At 40.9% G+C, this 24,884-nt stretch overlaps 1 protein-coding gene across 3 annotated transcripts in view; it reads left to right on the forward strand.

Annotated features, from left to right (window-relative positions):
* ctnnd2a (catenin (cadherin-associated protein), delta 2a) overlaps positions 1-19,224 on the forward strand; it is a 265,108-nt gene extending 245,884 nt beyond the window's left edge. For 2 of the 3 annotated variants that reach the window (XM_076888085.1, XM_076888086.1), the window contains exons 22-25: positions 10,893-11,019; positions 15,101-15,232; positions 15,689-15,765; positions 16,619-19,224. In XM_076888085.1, the coding sequence (XP_076744200.1) occupies positions 10,893-11,019; positions 15,101-15,232; positions 15,689-15,765; positions 16,619-17,041 (759 nt within the window). In that variant the 3' untranslated portion in view covers positions 17,042-19,224. The remainder of the gene's footprint in view (positions 1-10,892; positions 11,020-15,100; positions 15,233-15,688; positions 15,766-16,618) is intronic. The other variant, XM_076888087.1, reaches the window with a different exon arrangement.
* The last annotated feature ends 5,660 nt before the right edge of the window (positions 19,225-24,884 follow it).

The following is a 24,884-nucleotide window of genomic DNA, read 5'->3' on the forward strand; positions in this document are numbered from 1 at the left end:
ACATTGTATTTTAATGGGTTGGTAGTCATCATGTCCCGTGGTCTCTGTTTTTTGTTTTGTTTTGTTTGTTTGTTCGGTTTGTTTGTTTGTTTTTTGGGGGGGGGAACAATTGTGCAGGCCTTGAAACAGGTTGACACATGAATTGTCTCTAGTAAGGTATAAAGACCTCTTTAAGTTGGATGGAGACATGGAGTCGGGCCCAGCTGCTTTGTGGGGGTTTGTCTCTTGAAGAGTCTGTTAACATCTCTCTCCAGGAAAAGATGTCTCTTTCTCTCCAGGAAAGAGACAAGCATGTGTTAGGGGAGGAGAGGACTGCTGTGTGGTAGGCAGCTGTGGAGAGGCCCACGACCTGTTTTAGTGGGAAAGGTAGAGCTGGTGGGCTAGCGCTGATGGATGGTTTAGAGGGGAACGTGTCAGGCACGTCCCATCATTCAGGTCTTCGGCTGGGTGCAAGCTGTTAGTGGAATGTGAGGCTTTAAGCTTGCAGCTTGTGATCTGTCTCAATTCTTTTCAGACAGAAGCAGAGTTTTGCCGATAATAGCCATTTAACTTCTTGCACAGCTGCACCATCTCAGCCCTCATCCTGAACACTTGTCTTGCAGACATAGAGTGTCGCTCTCCTGTTCTAAGCTTAGCCTGGTCCTATATCCAACCATATATTGCCAATGCTCCCCATAAGTGACCACTGTCAGTCAGCTGTTTGTTTAGTTAATAATTGCAAAAGATTTATTCGTAACAGGGAACAAATTTTAATAAACCCGAACTCTTGATCACTACAGTGAGGAGATCTAGTGGTGTGTGTGTTATGCTTTGGGAAATAGTCTTTTCCAGGATGGTAATACTTATACTTATCCAGGGAGTTTTGGGCCAACATGTTAATGAACATTCCCACGAACTGACACGCAAAAAGTCATTGTGGCTATTTACTTTTTTGTTGACACCGAGGACTGTTAATGTCCTAATGCTGTGAGTTATGTACGTCCAAATTGCTCATAGTTTTAAATTATGAATGACGGGATCGTTATCCAAAAACCATATATTGAAATGTGTTTGTTTGTTTCTCTAATACACTCCCAGAGACTTAAGAAATCAATTCTACGTGACTTCATATTGTTTTGTTTTTCTCTTTGGTTTAATAATCAGTCTAAGTGGAGACTATATTAATTGTGTGCTGGTTGTATTCAGAGGCTTGACTCTGTCAGTGCACCAATGTGACTTACAGATAATGGACTTGCACATGGATAAGATTAAAGGTATTTTGTAGGTAATTGAGCAAAGTAGCTGTCCTTCTAAACAGACTCAAGGTTGCCATATTTATTCAACAATGTTTGTCTTGGTCTTTGCATGTTTGTCTTTAGGAGTGTGACGCTGTAGGTGTCTCTTTATAAATGTAAAGATTTTACGTGTGCATGTATTTGTGTAGCCAAGTGCTGAAGTGTGTGGATCCCTCGGGAAATGTTTTTGCAGAGGAAGTTGGCTCATGATTAGTCAGCTTTTTTGTGGGGTGTTCATATCTGCGTGCGTTAGTCTGTGTGAATTCCCTTTCAGGTAGATACGTCCCAAAAAATGATAGGATTTTCAGCTGGACTCCGACACAACTGAGCAACAGCATTTATACAGAACAAAAGGATATTTTCTGTTAGACTCTAGTCTAGTGTGTTTTTGTTTGTGTTCTTTGAAGCTACACACTCACACACAAACACACACAACATCAATGTCATTTAGATCATCTTGCGCGCTGAATGGTGTTAATGCCGTTAGTGCAGCAGTTAATTTGCAGCTCAAATGAAGAAAAAGGAAAATTTGATTATTGTTGTGTTTGTGTAACTCTTGAAGACACAGAGTTTTGTTTGCGACAAATGCGATTAAAACCCACTATCTCCTTCTCTAGCTTTTTTTGTTTGAAATGGAAAAGTCCAGCACACTCTTGAAACTTGATTAAAAGTAATAACAGATGTTCTGTTCCTTTCACTTGTCAGTAATGAGTGTTGTTGAGTGGATATCTGCCACCAAGGTTATCTGCCATTGAGCACAATAAAGCTTTAGAGGCGTAATCAGCGAGTTTCAGTTCACTGTGAGAAATTTTAAGTTACTCATTCCACGGAGGTGTCCTTGGCTTTGAATGCGTCTTTTTCATCTTTTGCAAAAAGAAAAGAATGAAGCAGATGATGTATTTCAGCTGCTGAAGGCAAATGTATGTTTTCTTCCATTTCATACGTAAATACTTACCTATGTTTATATGGTAAAGGCTTTTTGGGGGCTGGCAGGGTTATTAAAGTGCTGCACATCATTTGCATCAGTAGGAGTTAGATTTTATACAGTCCTGGGTTCAGTTTTTACGCATTAACCACATATATGTTTTACATATGAATATATATGATAAAAATTATTTTACCGGTGGATTAGAACCTGTTAAAAATCTCACCGAATGTGAAAGTCCTGAAATATGCAAACATACATGAATCAGAATCAGAATACTTTATTGATCCCTAGGGGAAATTATTTTTCATTACAGTGCTCCATTATAAACAAACATTAACAAAGACAGACAATACACTAACTAAGAATAGCACAAGATATACATGCAAATATATACATAAAAGTCACTTATTAATAAATAGCTGAAAAAGGAAGAGCATGTGCAAGAAGGGTGTAGCTGTTGCAGTAAACAGTGTGTTAGATGGAGGAGCTGTACAGGCAGGAATGATTTCCTGTATCGTTCAGTGATGCTTTTCGGTACTCTCAGTCTCTCACTGAACGTGCTCCTGTGACTGACCAGCATGTCATGGAGTGGGTGGGAGGTGTTATCCAACATTGTCTTTATCTTGGACAACATCCGCCTCTCTGACACCACCTCCATCCCCACAACATTACTGGCCTTACAGATCAGTTTATCGAGTCTGTTGGCATTTGCGACCCTCAGCCTGCTCCCCCAGCATACAACAGCATAGAGGATCGCACTGGCCACAACAGAATCATAGAAAAGCCAGAGCATTTTCTGGCAGATGTTGAAGGACCTCAGTCGCCTCAAAAAATAGAGACGACTCTGGCCCTTGCTGTAAAGTGCTGTGGTGTTTGTAGCCCAGTCCAGTTTATTGTCAATGTGTACTCCAAGGTATTTATAGTCCTCCACAACGATAGATACATTGTAGGATACATCATATAAGGTAACAACAGAGTTTGAACAGTTCTAATGAACTTTAAAGCTGAAATTTTGTATGACTACCCTAATTCTTCAACACAGCATGAACTCTCTTAGGCAGCTTTCATGTAATTTCTTTAAATTGTCTTAAGAATAGTTCTCCAGACCTCCTGAAGGGCCTTCACATTCCTTCAGTAATCTTGTGGTTCAGGCTCTTAGGATGATAATGTTCCACTGTGTGTGTGGTTTTGTTTTGTTTTCTGTTTTTTAAATCCTGCATGTTTTTCCTTCACTGGAACCGTTTGGAATCACTGTCTTGCTGAAAAATGAAGCCACTGCTAATCAGATGCTTACCAGCTGGTATTGCATGGTAGATCAAAATCTGACCTTTTGTTTGTTTATAATTCCATCACTTTTGATAAGATCTCCAACACCGCTGTCTGAGATTCAGCCCCAAACCATGACAGGCCCTCCACCATGTGTTACAAACGGCCGTAGACACTCACTCTCTCCTTAATTCCTCCGTAGAAAATGATGACGATTTGAACCAACATTTCAAAAATCTGTTGCTATTGATTTTCAGTTTATGCTTGAATGATTCTTGGGTCAGTGTTAAGTGGTTCAGTAAATTAAAAAAAAAGCACATTACTCTAGGAAAGGTCAGGTACAAAAACTGGACTGAATGTGAGTGGAAAAAGAAGCCAATCCAAAGAAAAACTTTGACAGACCTTCAAGCAGCCTATTGAACTATTGCTCAGAACCGCTTTAAAAAATGTACTAATGGAAGGAAGATATAAAGAAATAAGGTGTAGCTCAAGACTTCTGTACAGTGCTGAATATGACCCAGTATGCAACCCTGCAACTCGCTTCTTTGATTGTTTTGTCATGGACTCCCTTTCCGAGGGTTGGGGTCTTAAGACATCTTGTTGTTGCACAAGTAACTTCAGGACAGGCTGCCCCATGGCATCAGTGTGTTCTTGCTTCATCCTGACAACTGTGTCGCTCTCTTCATTCGTCATCCTCTCAGCCCTCAGTATTACACAGAGCAGTATCCCCATGTGGCCCATTGGAGCCTCATCTGCTTCACACTTCTGTAATCATTGCCACTGGATATCATTACAGTCGACTGGATGGCATAACACTCCGATGATCAGAAATGAAGGGCAGTAGCTTTACTCAGCGCTCAGATCCAACAAAGGTTGCTACAGTTTTTTTTTCTTTTTAATCCCCAACCATCTTGGCTCCTCTAGTTGTTTGTTTCATTTTGTTTTGTTTTTTTCACACAGATTTAATAAGGAGACTTAACTTAATTAATGTGGTTGATTAAACGGGCGAGGAAACAATCTTAAAAGGCAAGTATAAAATATTAAAAAGGCATCATCTGTGCTTTGTCCTGATTTATAATCTCCAGTTTTATCCCGTCTTAACTCTTCTAATCTTGGACTGATCAGCGTCGTCTAATACAGTTAAAATGTTGCATTTAATCAACTTTGATTAAATGCAACAAACCAGTTTCAAACCTGTAACCTGTACTTTTAGATGGTTTGGTTAGTCAAGCTCCTGTATTATTCTGTTTACAGTCACTCTAAAAGAGCGATCGACACCATACCTCACTGTTTACTTCATAAATTGCCTGGCTCCTGACAAAGCAGTCTAATTTTGTAACTGTGGAAATTGTTGTGTTAGACGATGTCTACTGACTTTATCACCAGAGTGCAGAACTCAGAATAAGTAACTTTATTGCAAGTATCCCTGTGTGACATATTAGGTCATGGGTGTTAGGTGCAGCAGAAATCCTGTTAGCCTCCAATCCAAACATGGATTAGCATATAGTTATTATGAGAGTGGAGTAGGATGTCTCTGCACAGTGTTTGTGAGCAAAAGCAAAGTACTGAGAAAGACACAGGCGAAAGAAAGAGTGAGTAAAAGTGAGGTGAATTCATACCTTTTTTTTGTAGTTCAAAAATAAGCACACTGGAGTTTGTGGGTCTGGGAAGAAGAGAGAAGTGTAGGGTCAATAATGAGTCGGTTTGAGCTGTGTTGCCAAAGAGTTTCTTGCTTTGAAGTCTTGAAGTAATGAGAGCATTTTCAAACACACTTTCAAACTGTGTTCAAGTTATGGGTGTGGGTAAACGTGTATGTTTGTGCGAGCGTGTGTCTTTGAAATTGTGTGTTTTTGTCAAAACGCGGTAAGAAGAGTTAATCACTTCCTACAGCAGTGCCATGGGAGCAGGCTCGGCTACGAGAGAGAGAGAAAGAAAAGAGAATTGCAACGGAGTGGGGGGGTGCAGGGCTGCCCCGCAGTGTTTGAGCACAGTAAAGCGAAATGCTGCAAGCCTATGAATAAACAGTAACTCAATATGAATACAGCATCTGAGATGATTTGAAAGATCTGCTGCGCAGCAGTCATTAATAAACCAAAGCCAAAATCTGTTTGTACCAACACTAGCACTGACTTGAGGATAAATCATGTATAATACTCTCCAGAGTGCAGTAAAACTCTACTTTTACCAGAGTTTATTTGGACTATTTGACAGGATGTGTCCTCATTCGGTGTGTGTGTTTGTGTTGCTGCGCATGTAGCGTTTCATCTACAGTTCTTGGAGTGTAGCCACAGGTCATCTTTTAAGTAAACAACAAATGTGCAGCACTGTTCAACTGGGGATTTCCAGAGAAAGCAAGCGACTGAAACATGGTCACTTTGTAAATAAACCCATTCTTAATAGGACCGGAGAGATCAAATTCTGACTCATTTACACAAACATATACACCCTTCTGTTTCTGGCACAAAGACACACAGACACACGAGGTAAATTCTAAATTTCATATTCACACTGTTACACTTTGTTATGTCCCTGTTCAGTGCATAACTTCTGCTGGGTTGCTGTGCCTCATTTCTTGATAAATGATCTGTCTAGGGTACTTAATCAGACATGTTCTCTCTCTCTCTCTCTCCCACACACACACACACACACACACACACACACACACACGCATGCCCACATATCACATATAAATATCGCAAACACGCACAAATCACCAAGGCAGATGCACACATGTTTGACAGATTGAGTTCAGGGTCAGAGAGATGCTGTGTTTGTTACACGTGTGACAGTTTTACAATATGCTCCGGGGATGTGTAATTCACTATGTGGATGTGATGTGACGTAAGTGAGAAGTGATGTAAATGAAGTGTGTGTGTGTGTGTGTGTGTGTGTGTGTGTAAGGTCAGTGATTGCTCAGCCTAGTCTTGTGCATGATCAGTGAGCCCCGAATGTTCAGGATGTTACTGCAAATAAAATGAATTAATCTGATAGAGAGCTCTAAGGGTTCCACTCCACTACTTTTATTTTGAAAAAATGAAATCATCCACTGCTATACTTGTGGAAAGATCAACTACACAACTGAGAAAGACAGAGAGAAGGAGGTGGATATTTAAAAACATCATTGAATATCAAACAAGCTCAGGCCTCAGAAGCTGACTCTGTTTCATCTGATTTTTCCCACAGTCAGACACAGACAGGGAGAGAAACACAGAAAGGAGATGGAGGGATGTTAAGATAGCCTTTACCCTCAGACAGCCTAACAACAGTATTTTGGGAAGATAGGGAGGCAGAGTTGCAGCACTCGCAACATTCTGGGCTCTTTGCAATCAATGCAACCATAGTATAAAGGTCAGCTGCTAAATCAGCAACACCACCAGTAACCAGTATGAGGGATGCAAAGGTCGAGGGGCACATTGCTCCTGAGAGGACAGATGGCTCAAGAGGGAGGTGGTGATAATTGCAAATATTAAAATTGGAGCTTGAAATGAGTGAGAAAGAGGCATGGATTAAAGGACTGAAAATGTTCAGTGGTTGATGTGACCGGAGGGCCCCCTCCACTCGTCGTGTGTAACGTTTTACAATTTCACAAAGTGCCGCCATACCCACGCGCACACTCTCTTCATTTGTTGGGGCAATAATCACTTTTTACCTCTCAGTCCTGCGACCTTCAGCTAACCATCCAGTGATGCTGAGAGCAACAGGCAGACCGGTTGCCTGGCAACCAATCCTCTTTTTTTTTTCTCCTCTCATTCTTACAGTAGGAGTTGAAAAGGGGTGCTTGGAGTATAGAGCTTGTGAGAGAGAAAGACAAGGTGGGTGGAAAAGAGAAGAAAAAACAGGTATGTTGAGGAGAATAGGTGAGAGCCAGAAAGACCAGGAATGATAAATGTGAATGTAAGTGTGAAGTTTCACAGCACACGCTGACACGAAACAAACGCTGGACCATGGATACAGGGTACAGAATAAATACCGTCCAGACCTTCAGACACTGTGTGATTTGGTCCTTGATTAAATTTTAATCTGGGTTTAATATTTATTGGTTATACACAGCACAAACTAATCCTCTACCAATCGATAATAAAAAAAATCACAGAATTTTTTTATTTATTTGCATATGAAATTCTTCTTACAAAGTATCGAATTTGTCTGCCTTATATAAGGAGAATTGCGAGTCTGACTATTTCAGACCATAAATATTCGAAAGTCAATGAAAAGCTTGAAGAGGTTCATACAGAATATAAAGTAAAGTCAGTGCAGAAAATAATGATTTAATCTTTTACTCTTAAGGGAACGAGTGGAATAAAATTATGGCAAAATATAAAGTTATTACTCTATGTAGAAAGACACCAAATGTGAATACACCCATACATTTTTGTATATGTTATATTCTTTATCTCTGATTTCAGTCATTGTTGTAAAGTTTGACTATGGCTCATTTTGTTTGGGGAAGCCCTTAAGCCACCACCCCCTGCCCCAATCATTCCTGGGCCCCATTTCTGAGCTACATCTCCAGGCAGCACTTTGTACATCACTCTGTAAAATACATTTATCGTTCAATATTCAGTGACTCTGTTCATTTGAGCAGCATGACAGTTTGACAGCAGGCATTCCAATGTACCATAAGGAGGTAACATTGGATGTAATGAGATTTGTTGGGATGGGGGGAGGTGGGAAGGTGCAACGTGAATGTGAAACAAGGTGAGTGAGAATACTGAAGGGATGGTGGATAAATAGATGAAGTGAATATGAGGGTGGGAGGAATGGTGGAAACTAGAAATGAGCTACCTTTGAACTGCTGTGTGTCAGAGGATCCAGCTTTCTATTAGTTCTCAGCACTCTGCCAGGAAATGAGAGTCAAGGGAGGACATGGGACTGCGTTCAATCCAGTCTAGTTCTTGCTTTCTCTGGCTGGTGTCTGTACTTCTCCATCCGTACCTCTCCTCCGTGTTACCTCTCCCCTCCTCACGCTATCTTTGCTCTGCTGTCATTACTCTCTCTGGCAATCTCCCACCTCCTCCTCCTCCTCGCTCATTACTTTTTGCCATCTTTTGTCTCCCTCAGCTAGTCCTCTGTCTATCTCACCTTCTTCTCTTTCTGCCCCATCTCCTTCGTCTCTCATTCTCCTCCTCTCCGTGTCCTCCTCTCCAGCATCATTGCAACTGGAGTGATTCACCTCTCCTATGTACTCTCAGTCATCACTTTTTCACCAGTTTCCCACTGCTCAGCTTAGGCCCCCAGACAGTAACGCTATGATGGAACATGCCTCCGATATCTTTTATTATCTGCTTGTGCTTTGCTTTTAGAGGTACCCAATTATCTTAATGCTAAATTGAATTTGGTTCCAGCTCTGTGATTGTTGTTGACTCTCATAATCCATTTTTATGAAAAGGGCTTTGCTCCAATGACTACTAAACTAATGCTGATACAAAGTCATTTGCTTGGCAGTAATTATGCTTGGAGTTGTTAGTTGTATTAATTTTTCTACGAAGGGAGTGGGTTATTTACTAAGCTCAGAATTGAGGCAAGCGTGTTAATTTGTTGCATGCGCATGGCTGTAAGCTCACTTGTACATGCAGTGTGTTTGTCAGTGTCCACCAGTGTCCAGAATAATGTTTCAATTACCTACTACACGATAATAATCTCAATAAGGACAATATTTAAATACAGTTGGCTCTGTAAATGTATTTACAGAGATTTTTCTTTTAGTGAATCAATTTGAACAATTTCAGCAAGTCACAAATTATTGATTTTTCTTTTTTTGGCCTGTCAAAAATATCAAAAAAACAAACTTGTTTTCTCTTGAACATTTCACAGTCAGTGTGACCCTTTTTCTTTCTGCTAGATCGCTGGATCGTGGTCACGTTAGTTTGTGTTTCTTCCGCTTGTTACTCGTTGCTCCTAATATTGTCACGGCTGGCGGAGGGAGCCGTGTGGTGTGGAGGAAAAGGAGGACCCAAAATGCAGCAAACTGATGATACGAGTGACGTTTTATTTACAGGGTGGTAGTGGCAAAAACAGGCAATGAAGCACGAGTAATTACAAACGGAAACCTAAACTGGGAGAAACTAAGTGACAAACCTGGGACCATACAAAGGGGTGCGGGGCAGAGAGACGCAGAGACAGGAACACCATAGAACGCAGATGAATGTAGATTAACGCAGTGATACATGGATGAACGCAGACGAGCCGACAACGAACACAGACCGACACCCACTAAATACACACACACACACACACACACACACACACACACACACACACACACACACAAGGTAATCAGGTAATCACACACAGGAGGGAAGAACAGCTGAACCTAATACACCTGGGGACCGGAGGAGACAAGCTGAACACAATAACAACAGACACAGACCTTCAGAACAGAACAGGAAATCCAGAACACGGGCCTTCAAAATAAAACAGGAAACAGACTGATGTACAACACAACACGGGGACATGAACAGAGCACCAAGGACAGACACAGGTAGGGCTGACAATACACCAAACTTCAGGTTAACCCTAACTAATACAGATCAGAAAAAACGCAAAACGCTGGGTCAACGACCCAGGACCATGACAAATATAGTCCTCAAACCACTCTGTGCTTTTAAAGTGTTACTTGTATGAGTACATGGAGGGGTTTATTTCTAAAGCACATCAGTAAAAATGTAATTCAGACATGCTGTGTCATATAGCCGTTGTTGAAGTGCCACTTCCTGCTGCGTGGTAATCAAACTGGCGCTGTTGTATCGCTAACTCTAATAACAGTTCTTATCCTTTCATCCACTAGAAGCTGCAAATCTGTTTGGGCCTTTCAGAGTTTAAGACTAATGGATCATCATTCTTTGGTGCATTACAAAAATACATATTCCTAAAAGATCAGTCTTTTACATGGTGACATTGTATCGTGTAATAGGAGGTTTTGATGATTGATCAGTAAAAAAATCTAATAATTCTAATATCTGACAGACTGGTGCGGACATCATAGGTCTCCTGTGATAAAGAGAGAGCTGAGTTTGAGAGTGAAGCTGTAGCTTTACCGCTCAATCTATGTTCCCACCTAAGGCCACAAGCTCTGGGTAATGACCAAAAGAAGGAGTTTGTGGATGTAGGCAACCAAAAATGGCTTACTTTGGGTGACGATATGAGCTCAGACATCATTAGAGACTCAAAAGAGAGCTGGTGCTACTGAAAGGAGCCAGTTGAGGTAACATCTGGCTAGGATGCCTCCTTGGCAGTCTAAGCTGCTGCCCCTGCAACCTGTACCCAGACAAGCGGCAGAAAGTGGATTGATGGATGGATGATTTTAAAAAATCTTCGTTTTTAAAATATGTAATTGCTATAATAATTGATGACAGTAAGATTATGTATTTGTGCAGTTACTTATCACAGGTGATAACAAGCTTCTTCCTTGTTTTGTTTTACAGGATGGCTACTCCCAGTATCACTTTGTGGGCTCTGCCTCAACAATAGAAAGAGACCGGCAGAGGCCCTATTCTTCCTCGCGAACTCCCTCGGTCTCTCCTGTCAGGACATCTCCAAATAACCGTTCTGGTGAGAAACCCGTGGCACTCCCTATACAGATGCTATGCATACGTGTTTTCATTCATTCTTGTGTATCTCTTAACAGCCAAGATTAAGACCTCATATGTAAAAAATGTTTCACTTAGTTGTGTGGTTAGTTAAATATCTCATGGCCAAACAGGGTATGGGTCTTGTGATGGTGCACATCATCAAACTGAAAAAATCTTTGTTTTCTGAAACAAAAAATACTGAAATACAGTTTGTTTTGTTTCTTTTTGTCTTTCTTTTATCACAGGCAGTCAGCTAAATAATTGGGGAAACAATATTCAAGCCAAGGTTATAGCAAATAATATTTTATTAATAATTTTATTTTCTTTATTTCTTTAAGCCTGCAAGCTGCACTTGAATTTTTAAGAAAGCAGTCAGCATCTTTTCCAGTTGGTATAAATTGTCTTTAAAGACTTGGTATGATTATCAAAATAAGGCAGGATTTTGTTTGTAAAAACAAGCATATATTAAAATTTAAGGCTTTACTGAATTTTACTCTTTTGACAAGTGGTTACAGAAAATCAGTTGAATAAAGGGTTACATCTGTGGTACAGTACACAGAGAATCTAATTTAGACATTAGTCATCTACATTAACATTTGCGGATGCGATCAGTCATTATACCACCGCTAAATAGCTCATAGCATTACAGGCTTATGCTACAAAATATGATTATCATTAGCCCATAGCTTGAGCCCACTGGCCTTCATGCTTTGCAAAGGGCACATTAGCATTAGCTGTTAGCATCGGTGGTTCAAGAGCCTTTAGCTGTTCTTTCACCACACTGGGCTTAGCAAGCTGATGAGGCAGAAAAGTACTTTTCCTTCCTCCTGGCTTAGAGAGGTCTTCAAGGACCCTGCTAAGAGAGGAAGACAGTGGGAGTGAGAGAGAGAAATAAAATGTGTGTTTTTGTGTGTGAGGAGGAAAAGAAGGAGGGATGAGATAAACACGGAGGGAGATAGAGAGAGAAAAAGCAAGAAGGCAAGAAGAATTAGGGATTGAGGGATGGTTAATGCAGGGAGGAGGAAGTGGAGAAGGCTGGGGATTTGACTTTAGCCAGCGACATTGAAAATAAGAAGTTTTGAGATTATAGTGCATAGAGAAATTTGTGGATGTCTGTTGTACAGTGGATCAGCAGGGGTAAATTGAGCCATGACTCCCATCTTTCTCTTCTGCTCCTCCTCTGTCTACACACAATGCCTCCCCCTTTGCCTTTGAGCTTGTCCACCCTTTCTCATTCACCCGTTTCACTCTCCTCCTCCTCTTTGCCGTAATCCTGCTTTCTTCTCACCTCTCCCTCTGATCTCTCACTCTTTACAGGCCACCTCAGTGTGCTCTCAAACACAGAGACACACACTAACACACACCCACATGCTCCTATATCTCTCCTCTGCATACACTCCAGACTGCAGTCCGACTCCTTAGAGATGGATCAAAGCAGAAGGAGTAATGATGGTATGCAAGTACGCTGGGAGAAGAGGAGTGAAAGAGTTGATGTGAGAAGAGAGTAGTACGACTATGAAAGAGAAGGGGAGGTTAGAGGCTGCAAGAGAAGGAGAGAGAGACCTTTGCATGTGTCATGGCCCCCACAGGGTCCTGCTGTGTTCTGCACTGATAGAATTTGTCTCCCGGGCTGTCATATCGAGCATTTACAAGCCAGGTCCCCTAGGTAACCAGCAGCGATGGCACTGTCTCTGGAGGTTTCTGTAAAAGGTTTGAGCTGCTACTTTAATGGAATCTGCTACAGAGGTATTGGATGATAAAATTAAAAATGAAATGTGTTAAAACATTATAAAAACGTGGCTCACCACAGCCAAAGTGATTATGTTTATGTGCCTTCTTCACAGCCGTTTCTGTGCTTGCGCGTGTACGTGTGTAATACAATGTCTTGTCAAAATGCAGAAAAGGCTGGGGAACAGATAAGAGGGTACAATGCGCCTTTGCTTTTTATGTCAAACATTGAACAGCCGAGATGAAAAACGGGCATCCTTTAGTATTCAAATAGATGAATTTTAATTCAATGGCTCTCCAAAAATCACTTTAAAAGCCTTTATTTCATTTGCTAGTCATATTCACAAGTGTTTTCATCCCTAGGTTGCTCTTCTCTAACCTTTAATCGTGGTATAGAACAACCAAAGAGAACAAAGACAATTATGCACTAATTTTTGGAGTAGGCTACATCTGCTTTTCTTTTTATTCAGAAGCATGAAAAGCGTTTCTACCCGATGGCTCATTGGACTGAGAATGGTGACTTCCACATGTGTGTGTGTGTGTCTGTGTGTGCTGCATATTTGCATGTGTAACAGATATTAAATAAATGTCAAAACTAGTGTGAGCATGTCAAAAAAGCTTATTTTTAGAATGTACTCACATTTCCTGGAGTATACTGTATGTGTGTACAACCCAGTATCCCAGCAAAGCGTGAAATGAACAGAGTGGAGCGGCGTGTCTATTACACGCTTTGCCGTGATACTGGGTTGGTATGTAAACATTGAGTTAGTTATAAGAATCTTTATATAGGCAATCTGAAACAGGTGGGCAGGATTATGGCAGTCCAGTGTTATGATAGGAGGTGGTGAGTAAGCACTTAAAGTATGCTATAACGGGATTACCTTGCGATGGGCTAAAAGTTTGCATGTGTGTGTTTAAAAAAGAAAATTGGGACATTATCAGTATTTCTACAATATGAGGGCCATGTTTGTCATCGCCTGCACACATGCATGCATGCATCCATCCATCCATCCATTTGCTTCCGCTTATCCTTTTCAGGATCGCGGGGGCGCTGGAGCCTATCCCAGCTGTCATAGGGCGAGAAGCGGGGTACACCCTGGACAGGTCGCCAGTCTGTCGCAGGGCCAACACAGAGACAGACAACCATTCACGCTCACATTCACTCCCACATTTACACCTATGGCCAATTAACCTATCCCCACAAACTGCATGTCTTTGGACAGATATGTACACATGCATAATTGTCCAAATCCACACAGTCACAAACAGAAACATTATGTGTGGAGGTGTGGAGATCCTAAATAGGTTTGAAACTTGATAGTATCTCCAAAGAAAGCATAGCTCTACTGTGAAGTTAGCAGTGCAGCAGAGTTGGAAAACACACAAATAGGACTGCATATTGGCATGAGGCCACTCATAAATGTCTTTGTTGTCACGATAACCAATAAACTAGCAGCTAAACTCCTCCATTTAGTTTCAGTATTTTAACACTGCTGCAATTGAGTTCATTAATACTACTTAGTACACAAGCACAAAAAGGCAATAACAATTTAACTGTTGTTATGTTTTGCATGAAAAACTGTTAGAACAGTGTCCATTTAATCGGGTTAAATAACATCCCGTTTAAAATGCGATTAAAATGTTTAAAAGCATACAGGGAACACGGTGAGTGCTGTCAGTAAACATGTACTTAATCTCATTAAAACTGCTGAAAACTGCACTGCAGTATATAACTATGATTTGGCAATCTTTGATCAGTCAGATTAATCACTGCTGTCTTTTAAATGTAATGCTTTTAGCATGGCATGGACTTGTGCATGCATTCGATGGTACTAGCACCTCCATTTATTTTGTTGTTATGTGCAAGATTTTGCAGCCAGTCATGGAGATTGTTTAAGTTGAGGCACCAAGAAAATTAAAGAAATACAAGACCTGTTTGTGCGAGGGTGTAATGATCAATGGTCACTTTTGTAATGCACTACAAGCAAAGTTGATCTGACTTGTTGGCTTGTTAGATAGCTGGATATTTAACATGAACTTTAAACACATAAAGAAGAGAAGAAAAGACATAAAACTATTAAGTAAACTGTCCAAAGCGTCCATGTGTATGTTTGTGTGCGTCTGTGTGTGAGAATTCCCAGAAGTCGTCTAACATGCTGGAGGTGACCCTTTCTGCTGACAAGTTAAATGATGAATAATGACTGTGCACCTTGAAAAAGACCAAGACGCACAGACACACCAGTGTAAGCACGCAGAGTGTGAAGGCTCATGCTGTTCTGGGTTTATTGCTCATTATTTTGTGTGTGCGCGCGTGTGTGTGTGTGTGTGTGTAGCGAGCGCCCCAGCCTCCCCCAGAGAGATGATGAGTCTGAAGGAACGCAAGATGGACTACGATTCCACGGCAACCAACGCCGGTTTCCATAGCAACAAAGGAGAGCACACATCCCGGAAAGACGGCATGGCAGGTGTGTGTATGTGTGTGTGATGGAGATGAATTAAATGATTCTATTTTATCCCCCTCTTTATCTTTCCTTCTCCTCTATATTCATTCCCTATTTCCTCTTTCACTTATCTGCCTTTTTTCAGCTTCACACCATTTCTCTTCTCACACACTTTGATTCTTCTCAATCTTCTCCTGTCTTCCTTTCCAGTTTCTTTCTTCCCGTGCCTTCTTGTTATCTCTTCACTCTATTAGCTTCCACGCTCCCTTTATGTCTATTTATTTATTTTCTATTTTTTAATGTTTTCTATTTTTTCCATCTCTTTCTCTTATGATAAATTCTTTATGTGACAAGTAGCACACTAAGAAGCTTTGAAACTCTCATAAGTTATTGTCAGATATCTGATAGGTATTATTAGTAGCTATTTTTGTCATTAATTGAAAAAGTGGTATAATTTTTATTTTTATTTTATCCATCAAGTTCAAATTTCCTGTGGGACATCTACACTGTTCCGAAACTCTTACCTGACTGCCAGCGATGATATCAAGCAAAACCAGGTGAGTTAATGCTGCTCTGTGAATCCACTTTTCTGTATGCATATGTAGCAATACACCACCACAGCGTTTTAGCAGTGCATGCATTTCAGGGGTTTTTTAACAGAGATAGCAGCAGGATAGAAAACGCACAAATATATGCACACAAAAGGTGTCCCAGTGTGATAAGAGATGTGCTGGCAGAGTGTGCGATGGAGGCACACCCTCAGCTCAAGCAGTATCAAACGACTGCAACCTGAAACCACACCCGACTGGCAATTAAAGTCATTACCTCAGTTGATTGCACTAATTATTTGCTCTTGGTAAATGACTCTGCTGGTACCGAGGGAAGGGAAATAAAAGGCATCAGAGCCATTGACTTTGAAATTTTGGCCCGATTTCTTCATCACTTATAAGTTTCTAATTAAAGTATAAGTTCATTTGTACGGGTACGAACTTTTAACACTGGCAGTTAAACATGTAAACACGTTTTCCTCACGCGGCTGCACACGCGTGCGCTCACACACACAGACACACGCACACAACTGGCCTGTGCGAGTTATAGTGTTATAGTGTTAGAGATGCATTGCCGCCTTCGACGCCTGCATGTAATAGAGAATTCACAGCATGAGCCCCTTCCCCACTGATTCCTTTCTGAGCTCTTTACCCATACAGCCTGCCTTTCAAAACCTTTTGTCCCTTGTGTTCACTCTTACCTGTCACTCTCCTTTCCATCGCTCCCTCTTTATCTCTCTCCCCTTTTCTTCCACTCCCACCTTTCCTCCCGTTACCCACATGTCTTTGACTCTCCATTCTTTTCCTTGCTGCACCTCACCCCCCCACCTACCACTCTTTCACTTCAACCACTCCCCGCCAGGGTCCAGCCCAGCCCTGCGTCGTGCCCCCTCAGCCCCAGCTGGACAGTCCGTCAGCAGCCGTGCTAAAAGACTACGACCCCTACCCTCCCCCTCCCTCCTTCCCCCAGCCTCAGCCACCGCAGCCTCCACCTCACAGCCAGAGCCGGAGCTTTGACGAGGCCTACTACGAGGACCAAGGACCACCGCCACCTCCGCCACCCCAGCCACAGCCACCGATCCAGGCTCAGGCCCAGCCTCAGGCCCCACCCCAGCAACCTCCAATCTCCACCGGACCACCCAGGGACCCGCGGGAAGATCTGCGCATGCATCTGGGCCTCAAATCAACCGGCAACTACGTAGACTTCTACTCGGCCTCTCGGCCATACAGCGAACTAAACTACGAGACCAGCCACTATCCGGCCTCACCTGACTCCTGGGTCTAGTTAGACTACAGTGTTGGGGGGCAAGAAAGAGTCTGTGTGTGCTTGTGTGAAAGGGATTATTTTTGCAAGACATCAGCAGTGATTATACGTGGTATTTTGAAAGCGATCTTGTAGCCAGTGGCAGGAAATTTATGTTCTCTAAAATAAGTGGGATAGCAGAGCTGGATGGGGATAGGAAGTAAAGTCAGGTCGAGCAACAAAGAGAGACTGCATGTGCATGTGAACTTTTTTTTCCAGACCAGTTTATTTCTTTAAAGTCAGCTCCATTTCACCAGTGAGTGGAGCTAGTGGAAGTAGATATGACAAAGTGTGTTTGACAGTTTGAACTAAGAGTAGGAAACAGAATATAAAAAGAGAGAAAATGACCAGGCGGATAGAGTATGCAGATGTCAAGAGAGAAGAAGAGGGCGCTAGGATAAAGAAATAAGCAGCAGTTGAGGGAGCGTTCTTACTCTGTAGGAGCAAAGAGCTGTCTGACCTAAGGAGGAGATGAGAGACAAAGATGGCATGAGGGTTCTTGAAGAGGTCAGGAAGAATAAAAGCACAGAAAAAGATGAAAGCACATCAGGCAACAAGCAAGAAGTGGATGTTTACCATTTCACCCAAGTGACAAACGTAGCACTGCTTTTATCCCCCTTTTTTGTTGCAATGGCCTTGCCGCCTCCAGAGGCTTCTGAATTTGCGTTCAAGGAATGTCATCTTCAAGAGACTTCTTTTTTTGTCGTCATTCTTTTACATCTTTTTTATTTGTACTTTTCTAAATTTTCACTTTCAGCAAAACAAAAAGAAACTTTTTATTTTCTGTGTACAGTAAAAGGTGATATAGTGTGTATATTACACGTTTTTGATGGGCCACTTATACAAACATAATTTATTTTCCATGACTGACTGCTGACTGAAACATCAAAAGCAACAAAAAATAAGCGAAATGTGAACACGAGAATCAGACCTGACAGACATCATCAGGATGGGTGTCAGCAGACACTTTTGTTTTGGCCCCCCTTTCCTTTCCCAGGAAGAGAGGAAGCACTGCGATATTTGTGTTTTTCTCTCTCCGTCGAGTGAATTTTGTCATGGACACAGTAAAGAGCAGTTCAAAGCTGCCAAAGCATCAGTTTGGCAGAGCAGCATTGTTCCAGAGTCCCCGTCAACTAAAGTGCTTTTTCACTGCCTAAAGATTATATGTGTATGTTTAAAGCACACTCTCTGTCTTTGGAAAGGTTTGTCTTTTCACTTTGGGGAATCTGACATGTTTGACAATGTCAACTTTTAGTGGTTTGTCATCATCACCTCTGCATAAAAAAAACCCAAACTGTTTCAAGTTTTTTTTTTCACATCAGTGAAAGCCGCCAGTATTGTACATCTCAGTGTACAGTAGAGACAAAGGAAGACGAGAGAGAAAGGTCTTGTGCCAAACTTTGACACACAGTGGACCAGTCCAAGAGGACTTTAAAAGGAAATTTTTGTCGACGTTTACAGACGACGTAGACTGGCCGACTCACTCTGCTGTTTGTAACTTTTATTTTCTTGTGTTTTTGATCAGGTGAAGCTGTACTTATTGCTGGGAATCATGGGTAATGTCTCTCTCCCGTAGATGTACAGACCTGCCTCTCCGTGTTGGCTGAGCACATGTGGGTGTGTATGCGGATGTGTGTGTGGGCGGGGGGGTTGACGTGTGTGCGCACGCGTGTGTTTGTGTACATGTGCATGTATGTGACAGAATGTGTGGCCTGTGTGTACACGTAAACTTGAGCGAGCGTATCTATGCATGCATGTGTGTAGTAGTGTGCGTATGCCTCTGTTGCGTGTATGTGTCTGAGCGTTCCTGTACAAATCAATGTCCAAACAAGGCATTCCTACCGACAGTTTGTCCAGTTTTACAACATGAAAAACCAAGGAAAAAATCACTAGAAGGAATTGTTGATATAGAATGACAAATCTATAAATATATGAATATGAATATAAATATATATATATAAATATATATATAATTTTTATGTGCTGATGTCAGTGTCACTAAATGCAACAAATGTTCGCAGAGAAAACAATTATGTGGTGTACAACAGGACTCTTGTTCACTTGACCTAAACATGGAAACTGCTGATCGGGACCCCCCCACCCCAGTCGAGACAAAAAGAGAAATCCCACCTGAAGATGCTCAGGCTCTGGTGCGAGTTGTGTGTTGTGTGTCCATGCTTCTTAGATGACCCTGCTGAGAGAGGACCGTACTTGAACACAAGGAAAAAATAAAGACTCTTTGCAATCAAACAACACGGTCTCCGATCCTCTTGATGATTTTTTTTTTCTTTTCACAGAAATGTGCATTAGATATATTTTTCTCACAAGGCAAAAGTGCTCATGTGGTGCATGTGTGGGTTAAGCTGACACACTTTGATGTGTTTTTGTTTAATTCACATTCTTGTGTGATTTTCTTCAGTCTGTATTTTGTTCAAAAGGGCTTCAGGTGCCTTTGAAGATGTAATAGCAGAATGTAGGAATATCTTCCTTCCTGTGTTCCTTCTGTGGTATCTGAGGCAGCCTTTAAAATCTGCTCTCATAAAATAAATAAATATAAACAGCAAGTACTTAAATTCATTACATATTAAGTCAAGTGAGATGGGATGATTATTACAGAACAAATACCTTTTTGGAGATTTTAAATACTGTAAATATATAAATTGGCAAGGGGAAAATGTACAGTAACATTAATATCTGTTTATTATTAAAACTGTAATTCTATGTATATATTTACCACTGTGGGCATTTTAAATGTCTATTTGGATTTGACTATCCAATATTTGCTTTTAATAGCTCTAATGCACAAATAACATCAAAGCAAAACTTCTACTATTCAGTTTAACAAAGTTATTGTTCCTGTGTATTTGCAGTGTATTGTACTATAAGTGATAAACACTCACCCGGCTCTTCGTTAGGTACGTCTGTTCAAATGCTCTCTAACGCATATATCTAATCGGCCAATCACATGCCAGCAACTCAGTGCATTCAGGCATGTAGACACAGTCGAGATGACCCGCTGAAGTTAAAACTGCACATCAGAATGGAGTGGAAAGGCGATTAAAGCGACATTGAATATGGCCTGAATGCTGGTGCCAGACAGCCTAGTCTGAGTGTTTCACAAACTGCTGGTCTGCTGGGATTTTCCTGCACAACCATCTCTAGAGTTACAGAGAATGGCTCCAAAAAAGAGAGAGAAAATATCAAGTGAGCGGCAGTTCTCTGGACAAAAGTGCTGATGCTGATGGAAGAGGTCCTACTGCTTCAAGCTGGTTGGAAGGCAACAGTAACAACAATAATCACTCATTACAACATGAGTACACAATGTACTGAACATTGAGCCAGGTGGGTTGTAGCGTTGAGAAACGGACACTAAAGGTACAAGTCACACAAACATTCCCTGGTCTGAGTCTGCTGCGGCACCATGAAAGCATCCATCCTGCCTTGTATCAGCAGTCGAAGCTGCTGGTGGTGGTAAAGTCATGGGAACACTTAGTACCAACTGAGCATTGTTTACGCACCATAGCCTCTCTGAGTATTGCTGCTTACCGTGTCGATCCCATGATGACCACAGTGGACTCATTGTCTGGTTGCACTTTTAGCAGGACAACATGTCACAACGCTCAAATAATCTCAAACTAGTTTCTTGAGCATGATAATGACTTCATTGTACTCAAATAGCCTCCACAGTCACCAGATCTCAATCCAACAGAGCACCTTTGAGATGTGGTGGAATGGGAGATTCACGTCATCATGTCAACGTGGACCAAAATCTGTGAGCAATGTTTCACAGCAATGTTGAAACTCTGACAAGACGAATTAAGGCAGTTCTGAAGGCAAAAAGGAGAGATTTATTTCAGAGGAATAGGAATATATCAGTTTATCTCACCTTAAGACAAAGGGAAACACACCAGGTTGTGCTAAGTTTGTGAGAGGCAAAAAAAACTCATGAAAAGTAACAAGCACTGCAAGCCTCCCACGGCTTTACAATTTAATTAGATTTTTTTAATTAATATTTTCTTGCACTGAAATGGCCATTATTTCTCAGCGCATACTGACTTGCTTCACTGTGGGATTCTCTTAGCCTGATAAATAGACCAACAACAGCCAAATATAAAGAAAATATATCAATAAACTGAAATTAGGCTTTATTGGTATTTAATGGTGTATTTTACTCTATGTGAGCCTGATAGCTCGAGTCACTATATTGCTTAATTCGTAATCTATTTACAAATGGTTTGTAGACAATATTTAAGTTTGATAGGGGTCTTAAAATGTAATTATGTTGCCAGTATAGCGCAAATTCTGAATATAAAGCAACAGTATGACATTAATGGTAAGTTTTGCTACAATTCTTTTTGTTGAATAGTAAATGGTACTGACGTGTTTTTAAGGTTATAATTTTAAATGAATCTGAGAGAAAAATAGTAAGAGTGCACATTGAGATTGTGACATTGCATGCCACAAACTCAGTATTAATTTAATTTACAAAGCACCAACATTAGCATATTTCCACTTCTGTACATCAGGAGCGAACATTACCGAGTTGGTGCAAATTAATTCGGAGGTATTTCATTTATCTTTTAGTGACATAATAAATTTATGGTATTTTAGGAAGAGGTCCACAGACAACAGCGACAAAACACAATAAATTCAAAAAGTCAATAAATTCAAATTCATTTGCTACTGTTGGCCCTGACAAACAACACTGTTAAAATCTTGATACCATCATCTGCTCACACAAACATATTCACTGGGAACTTGACTGACTGCTGCGTGGGAACATGTATGATAATGCTTTGCATGTCAGTCCTTTTCACTCTTTGGCTGATAATGACCCTTTCAAATGCTGTACAGTTAATGTACTTACACAGCGGAGCAGTGATAGGCACGGCAGGGGGCTTAATATTTCACTGTGATGTTGCCCCAGACTGACAGCAGTGGAATGTGCTTAGAGTGGTGTTAATAATGGAAAGATGTATGAAGATGCAGGGGCTCCTACAAGCACCAGCCTCTGTTGTTACACTGTTGACACTGGACAGACATCAAAGATGCAGTAATGGAATTAAATTCCCGTTTTGTGTTTTGCCATTTTTGCATTACCCCTAGTACTTTCATCCCATTCACCCAGATATCAATTTGTATTGAGCTGAACTTGAAGCATATAAAATGAATGAGGCTGGGCTGGGCTGGAGGTAGCAGCGTTTGTTACAATCCATTGGGATTCATGTCTAGTCCTCCTCCCACGTTCCCTCTCTTCCCCTTCTTTGATGCTGTCTAGGTTAGGCCTGTGAAATGTAGTGCTGGGTAATAACTCCATTGCGCTGATTATTAGCCTTCACAATAGAGGCAAGCCTCCTCTGTCTGAGCAAAGTCCTGTAGTGGAAGGCTGGTGTAACTTAATGTGGCATGAAAATAGCTCCTCAATTTTCCTACGCACAGCCTTTCTAGAAACTGCCCTGTAACACCCAGCAGATGCCTCCGGCCTTCACTGTTTCACTCATCGTCTCTTAGCATTCTTTCCTTATATTTCCTTCCTTATAGTATCCCTGGTCATTCGGTCATGACACACCTCAGGATCACAGGTGTGTGTCTACACATGAGCCAGGGAGGATGTAATGGAAGATTTGGTGGAGGAGAGCAGGTTAAATGAGATGTAAGGAAAAAGAGAAGGAGACAGTTATAGTGGGGAGCAGGTGGAGGGTCTGCGATTTATACCGTGAAGATTTAAGTGTGAAATCAATTTGTGTTTAAGGAGAAGTGTGGGTACACAGTGCCACTGTGTGCCAAGGATAAACCTTGAGAAATCACCGTTCTCATCCGTAAAGGACGGATAAGCAGGGGTGGAACTTGAAAGAAGCACAAGGTCCTACCAGTCGACATTGGACATGAAATAATGGACAACAATGTGAGTCGTTGCAGCACCTGCAGGTGTTGAAAAACTTGAAAACTTCAGACCTGTGAAATATAAGAAATATGTTTGAAAATAACTCTGTTCCACTGAGCAATCTGTCAAATGTGTCTGCAACACCTGCAGCTCAAACAAGGACAGCTCAGAACTAAAGTTCACATGCTATAAGTGCTCAGCTTTTTTTTAAAGGTATGAACATGTCACAAGGTAAAATGGTTCTGTGGTTTATATATATCCTGACACCTTCTGGCATGCCAACTGAATACAACGACCACACCACTGAATCCAAATAGAAGAAGAGTAAAATACCCGGAAACATGTTAATACAGCAGATTAAACAGCGGTTAAATCTACTGTTCAAAAGGGAACATTCATTTTGGAGTGACGTAACTTTATATCTGCTACTTTCCACAGACTGTATGGAAGGCTATCTGTAAAGCTCTGTAGACTTAAAGTGAACTGGAGACACAGAGAATGTTTTTACAAGTAACCATTTTCACCAAAAGCAGAATCAAAGATTGTTATTTTGAACATATTTTCATAGCTTATATAGCAAAACTGGATCAGCACTAGCTTTTCTATGGGCAGAAATCTGTGCCATCAGAAACTGAATTTGAATAAGTTAAATTCGAATTTGAATTGCTCGGATTGAATCTGAATTGTAACTTGAATAAATGCTTTTACAAACTGAATATGAATTAGCCTAATTTTAAATTCAATTTATTGGTTTGAAAATGATCATCACTAAATTGAAATTGAATTTTATATTTTGAAAATGAATTCATTTGCTTTGAAACTGTATTTTATCCTTTAAAAAATTAGCTCTTAAATAATTTCAGTTTCACTTCTCACCATTCAGTTTCAGTTCTACAATTCAGTTTCAGTTCCAAAATTCATCTTTTTGGGACTTACATCCGGTTCCGGTTCAAGAGTAGTCGAGCGCAGATTAATAGAACTACGTTTTACTAGCGGACCGAAAGTGTTACTGACTGGAATCTACAGCGTCTTGAGCTGAATTAAGACTTCAGAGGTCATTCGTCATGTTGAATGACCAGCGGATAAACTCTCAGGTTGGTAATAAATGTATTACATGTATAAGAACAAGCGTCATGTTAACAAATGATAGCCGTACAGTAACTTTTATGCTTATTGTAGCTGTTAGCTAAAAACGCTAATTTAGCGTAGTTTGTCTTGGATTCAGCTTTGACAAACAAATATGATCGACTGTTTCTAGTAGAATTCCATACTTGTCATCTTGCACCCTCTCAGAGCCCTGTATGCTTGCAGAGACCCCTACAGTAGGGAAACATGCAAAACAGTGTCCAAACCTTTGTATTTTAGCTTTATTTATGTCTTACACAGCATCCCAACTCTTTAGCTAACTTCTAGATTCCCGTCAGTAACACTTTCGGTCCGCTAGTAAAACGTAGTTCTATTAATCTGCGCTTGAACCGTAACCGGATGTAAGTGCCAAAAAACTGAATTTTGGAACTGAAATTGAATTGTAGAACTGAAACTGAATGGTGAGAAGTGAATCTGAAATTATTCAAGAGCTAAATTTTTAAAGGATAAAATACAGTCAATCCTATTCATCAGCATTGAACTGAAGCATGGTTTACAAACCTTTTGACTCCATGGACTGGACTGTAGCTGCCGGAAGGGGGAGAGTGAGGGGGAAGAGTGCCACAGACCAGATATGTTAAACTATATCTTAGTTAAAGCAAAATTCAACCTTAACTAGTATATAACCCACATGAAAATCAATGCAAACCATGTTTGTCAGTGACAGGCCCAGTGTGTTTTTAATATCCAGTCTGTTAAAGAGCCTTGTTCTGGTGGCTGTCATTGTCAATCCATGCTGTCGCAAAATCGTTCAGACAAGCGTGTGTTCGGTTCACGTGTTTTGACTAAATTTAA

Source organism: Maylandia zebra, linkage group LG9 (genome assembly GCF_041146795.1).
Source record: "Maylandia zebra isolate NMK-2024a linkage group LG9, Mzebra_GT3a, whole genome shotgun sequence".
In the NCBI taxonomy this organism is placed as follows: domain Eukaryota; kingdom Metazoa; phylum Chordata; class Actinopteri; order Cichliformes; family Cichlidae; genus Maylandia; species Maylandia zebra.